This window comes from Cebus imitator, unplaced genomic scaffold, assembly GCF_001604975.1.
Source record: "Cebus imitator isolate Cc_AM_T3 unplaced genomic scaffold, Cebus_imitator-1.0 Scaffold179, whole genome shotgun sequence".
NCBI lineage: Eukaryota > Metazoa > Chordata > Mammalia > Primates > Cebidae > Cebus > Cebus imitator.
The window spans coordinates 1,029,984-1,035,847 of NW_016107494.1; the positions used below are offsets into that span (position 1 = coordinate 1,029,984).

Genomic DNA, 5,864 nt, shown 5'->3' on the forward strand with positions numbered 1-5,864 from the left:
CACCCGGATAATTTTGTTTTGTTTTGTTTTTGTAGAAACAGGGTTTCACCATGTTGCAAAGGCTAGTCTGGAACTCCTGAACTCAAGCACTCCACCCACCTCAGCCTCCCAAAGTGCTGGAATTATAAGCATGAGCCACCACGCCCAGCTGAAAAAGTACATACTTTTACATTGACATAATATGGTGGGGTTAGACAAATTAAGAAGTAAGAAGCTTGCATTTATTGCTTTCAGCTTGGTCTCTTTTTCTTTTTATAAGCATCAATCAGTTTGATGAAAAATCAGCTTAGTGTTTTGTATGCTCTTCCTCATTCGCTTTCTTCTTCTTCTTCTTTTTTAAAGACAGGATTTCACCATATTGGTCAGGCTGGTCTCGAACTCCTGACCTCAGGTGATCTGCCCACCTCAGCCTCCCAAAGTGCTGGGATTACAGGTGTGAGCCACCACATCCAGCTTCACTTTCTTCTTCTGTTTTTCAGTCCCTTCTAGTTTCTCCTCTCTAATACAGCCGACTTTTATACATTTATCTAATGATTTTCCACCACAATGAGAATGAAATTAAAATGCTGCCTTTCTCAAATATTTTAGTTTTTCACCTTTTGGTTGCAGTGTAGACCAGAGTACTTTGTTACCCTTAAAGAGATGGAAGAGATGATGATGATGGTGGTGGTGATGATAGTGTTGATTTGGGAGTTCCTGAAAGCATTCATAAACATGGGGACATTGGTATATTTTGCCTATTGTCTAAACCCTGTGTTGGATTTGTTGGAATCCCTGTGAATTTTGCTACTGAAAATCTCTTTATTTTTAAAAATCTTATTGAAATTGAGATCCACACTTTGTATTAATACGATTTTCCCTAGAACAACTCTGTACAAAAGGAAATATAGTATGTGCTACATATATATCATTAAAATTTCTAGCAGCCACATAAAAATGAAAAAGTAGCAGATAAAATTAATTACTTAACCCAAGATATTTGAAATATTATTTAACACTAATCAGTATAAAACATTTTAATGGTCTATTTTACATTCTTTTCTTTTTTTCAAACTAAGTTTTCAAAATCATTTGTGTGTTTTACACTTATAGTACATCTTCATGCAAACTAGCAGGTGTGGTGGATGATGCCTGTAATTCCAGCACTTTGGGAGGCTGAGGCAGGAGGATTGCTTGGAATCAGGAGTTCAAGACCAGCCTGGGCAACACAGCGAGACTGTGTTTCGATTAAAATAATTTTTTAAAGAAATGCAAACTAGCTACATTTCTAGTACTCAAGAATCACATATGGCTACTATATCAGACCATACATGTCTAAAAGCAAGATACACAGTATTTAAGCCTAAATTCATTATTCCAAGATACAAAGTTTTAAGATACATAGGCATTGCTTTTTTAAAATAGCAGAATGGCTATTAAATATCTATTCCCCCAACCCTCATTTCCATTATTCCAAACAACTTTAAAAAATAGATCAGTTTCTAAAATTATATGCTAGCTTAACTTGCTTTTCAGCAGGGGAAGTGAAAATGCTAAATGAGAAGTACATTTAGGTTGCTAAAATTGGTATGCTTTCTTTTTTTTTCAAAAATAGAGAAATAAGGACTCTGAGGCTATTTAGGTATTTGCAGAACTTGGGTGAAATTTTGCTTAAGAAGTAGTATGCACTGGGCGCGGTGTCTCATGTGGTGAAACCCCATTTCTACTAAAAATACAAAAACAAAAAAGAAAAATAAATAGTATGCACGTGAGAGGACTAAAGGGATAATTGATTTAAGAACTGCAGAACTGCTTTTACTCAAATATAACTGATTGATTAGCTATACTACCCTTTCCAGCTCCTTGTCCTCAAGACTGGATCTGGCATAAAGAAAGCTGTTACCTATTTTCCTCGGGCTCACTTGACTGGAAAAAGAGCCAAGAGAACTGCTTATCTTTGGATGCCAAGTTGCTGAAAATTAATAGTACAGCGGATCTGGTGAGTGACTTTGGATATTTGCCGGGCTGGAGTATTGGCTGATAGGGAAATAAATCTGGTTTAGATTGTCACTGGAGGAATTCTTGTTTGAGACCCAAAATATCTGTTTTTTAGCTTAGTCTGACCACCAGTTTTGTGCATGACCTTGGACTGACAGGCTCCGTAGTATCTCTAGGCTTCCGTAAGTGTTTCCATAAAACCGTCAAGGGGATGTCAAAGATCCCTTTTGGTTCTTTAGTTTTATGGATCTAATGCTAACTGACTTTCAGATTCTAAAACCACCATGTAGATTCCGCAAACTCAGAAACTTTACTCCCCACAGGACTTCATCCTGCAAGCAGCTTCCCATTCCAGTTTCCCGTTCTGGATTGGGCTGTCTCGGAGGAACCCCCACTACCCGTGGCTCTGGGAGGACGGTTCTCCTTTGATGCCCTATTTGTAAGTTTCCCATTCTTTTTGATGCCTCTCTTGTCAGTTTCCTCTTCTTTGCTGAATCTGCTAGTGAAGTCACAGCCTGAATTCCACCAATGCCCTCTTCTTGCCAGAGTGAAGCTTGGGGGAATTCCTCAGAGTCTTCTTGCTCACCTCTCTCATAAAAAGATTTATTCATTTACCCATTCAGACATTTTCTTGAGTTTTCCTTCCCTCATTTATGACTGACTGGAGGCTTTAAGACAAAAAGCTTCAAAAGCTAAGCTTCTGAAACAAGGTGGCAGTAAATCTAAGGTGTTTTTTTTTTTTTTCTCCCCTGCCTACAGATTTAGACTCCGAGGTGCTATTTCCCAGACATACTCTTTAGGTACCTGCGCATATATACAACAAGGAACTGTTTTTGCGGAAAACTGCGCTTTAGTTGCCTTCAGGATATGTCAGAAGAAGGCAAATCTATTAAGAGCACAGTGAATTTGAAGGCTCTGGAAGAAAAGAAGAAAGTCTTTGAGTTTTATTCTGGAATTTATGCTATTCTTTGGGTGCAAAGCATGAGAGCCCAGAGAACGGTCAGCTAGCTGGCTGCAGAATTCCTTTGCAGAAACTGGGGCTCCAGGTGCGTGCATGGCACCTTTATGCCAACATTTTTTATTCTAGCTGTCTGTATTACTTCACCTCGCTTGTCCCAAGCTTCCCTGCCAGCCTGAAGTCCATTTTTCTTTTTTTATTTTAAAATTTGACTCCTCTTCAAGCTTGAAAACTCTCTGCACTCATTCTTCTCTACCTCATCATCACCTTCCCCTCACCCTCCTAAAATTGCGTAAAAGACAGAACATGGAGAACTTGCTCAATTGCAGGCAGAGAGCAAAAAGGGGAAATATGCCCAGGAAAACGTGCACATGAAGAAACAGAGAAGGGCAGAGGCCATACCAAAAATCAAGAAACACATGTTCTTCACTTTAAAAGCTATCACTCCTTGGTTTTTAAACTGTGGTTCAATCTCCAGACTGTCTACCATTTACACACACACACACACACACACACACACACACACACACACACACACACATATTTTGGGACAAGTGGGGAGTCCGAGGAAGTAATTAGTAAATGAGTGGTCTTTTCTGTGAGCTAATCTACAACCTCTCAGTACTTCCTAAATCAGTAATTATTTCTTCATCGTTTTTTCTACCAGAGAACAGCTTAATAGTTTTAACCCTTCATAACAGTTCTTGTTAGAATCATGGGATGTGTGGCTCAGAGGAAAGAATGAAATTTCTTTCCCTAAAGAACAAACCCTTTGTAGATGACCTCTTCTCAGCTCTGTTTTGCTATGCTATAATTTTGAAACTTACAAGATGAAAAAATGAAGACATTCAATCTAGAACAAACTGAGCCAGGTATTCAAATATTATTGAATAGAAACAGATGGAACTGGAAATATATCTTCTGTTTTCAGGCTTCTATTTCCTTTCCACTCATTCTTCATAGGCTATTCCACTTTAAGGAAGTCCTTGTATTTTGCTGCACATAATCTAGCAGGAATCTTTTTTTGTTTTGTTTTCTTAAAGAGCTGAATCATCCTTAGGAAGTCAAGATATGTTTGCTTTTGAGATATAATTAACATAAAATAAACTGAACATATGAAAGTGTGCAGTTTGATATGTTTTCACACCTTGTGAAGAAGATGCATACCACAATTAAGAGAGTGAACATATCCATCATCCCTTCAAGTGTCACAATGCCCCTCCTGATGACTTGTCCCCAGAAAATCACCAATCAGCTTTCATTTTGCATTTTATAGAGTTTTATATGAATGGAATCATATAGTATGCCTTTTTATTGTCTAGCTTCTTTGACTTCGCATAATTATTTTGAGATCATATGTCTCCATCTTATTGCTTATACGAATTGTTCATTCTTTTAAATGCTGAATATTCCCTTGAATTACATACATCACCATTTGTTTACCCATTTACTTGTTGATGACATTTGGGTTGTTTCAGTTTTGGGATATTACAAATAAAGCTGCTATGAACATTTGTGTACAAGTCTGTATGAACACAGGATTTCTTTTCTCTTGGGGGAATACTTAGGAGTATAATGTCTGGATCACACAGTAGGTGTATAATTAACTATTTAGGAAACTACCAGACTGTTTTCCAAAGTTGTACCATTTTATATTCCTCCCAGCAGTGTGTGAGTGTTCCATTTCCACCTCATCCATGCCAGGATTTGATATGGTTTGTCTTACAGTTTTAATGATTCTAATAGATATATAATGGTATATCCTCATAGTTTTAATTTGTATTTCCTACAAATTTTTGTTTATTTGTTTTTGAGACAGAGTTTCCCTTTTGTTGCCCAGGCTGGAGTGCAGTGGCACAATCTCGGCTCACAGCAACCTCCACCTCCCAGGCTCAAGTGATTCTCCTGCCTCATTCTCCTAAGTAGCGGGGATTACAGGCGCCCGCTGCCACGCCCGGCAAATTTTTGTATTTTTAGCAGAGACGGGGTTTCACCATATTGGCCAGGCTGGTCTTGAACTCTTGACCTCAGGTGATCCACCCGATTCAGCCTCCCAGCATGCTAGAATTACAGGCATGAGCCACTGTGCCCGGCAAATTTTTATAAGCCTGTTTACCACCTGTACTAGGTAATTTTGATAAAGAAACTGTATAAATCTTTTGAAAATTTTTGCTTGGTTTATTTTCTTACTGTTGAGTTTTGAGAACTCTATATATTCGGGATAAAAACCCTTTATCAGATATGCATCTTGAAATATTTTTCTTGTTTTTTTTTTGAGACGGAGTCTCACTCTATTGCCCACGCTGGACTGCAGTGGCACGACCACAGATCACTGAAGCTTTGACCTCCCAGGGTGAAGTGATCCTACTGCCTCAGCCTCCAAAGTAGCTGGGACAATGGGGACCACAGGTGTGCACCATCATGCCCAGCTAATTTTTTTTTTTTTTAATTTGAGAAAGAGAAACAGGCTCTTCCTATGTTGCCCTGGCTGGCCTTGAACTCCTGGGCTCAAGCGATCCTCCTGCCTCGGCCTTCTAAAGTGCTGGGATTGCAGGTGTGACCCACCATGCCAGCTAGTATTTTTTTCTTTTTTTGAGACAGAATCTCTCTGCTGTCATCTGGGCTGGAGGGCAGTGGCACAATGTAGACTCACTGCAACCTCTGCCTCCTGGGTTCCAGCAATTCTCCTGCCTCAGCCTCCTGAGTGCTGAGATTACAGTTGTCTGCCACCACATCTGGCTAATTTTTGTATTTTTAGTAGAGATAGGGTTTTACCATGTTGGCCAGACTGGTCTTGAACTCCTGACCTCTAGTGATCCACCTACCTTGTCATCCAAAGTGCTGGGATTACAGGCATGAGCCACCGTGCCCAGTCCTGTCCAGGATTTTTAAACATAGTTCCCCCCACCCCACTTTTTTTTTTTAAGAG

General features: G+C 39.3%; 1 protein-coding gene across 2 annotated transcripts in view; it reads left to right on the plus strand.

Moving 5' to 3' along the window:
• The window catches only part of OLR1 (oxidized low density lipoprotein receptor 1), a 14,513-nt gene extending 10,054 nt beyond the window's left edge, over window positions 1-4,459 (plus strand). The window contains exons 4-7 of one of the 2 annotated variants that reach the window (XM_017545363.2): window positions 1,839-1,978; window positions 2,093-2,159; window positions 2,301-2,416; window positions 2,737-3,174. In XM_017545363.2, coding sequence (XP_017400852.1) covers window positions 1,839-1,978; window positions 2,093-2,159; window positions 2,301-2,416; window positions 2,737-2,742 — 329 coding nt within the window. In that variant the 3' untranslated portion in view covers window positions 2,743-3,174. Of the gene's footprint in view, window positions 1-1,838; window positions 1,979-2,092; window positions 2,160-2,300; window positions 2,417-2,736 lie in introns of both variants that reach the window. The other variant, XM_017545362.2, reaches the window with a different exon arrangement.
• The last annotated feature ends 1,405 nt before the right edge of the window (window positions 4,460-5,864 follow it).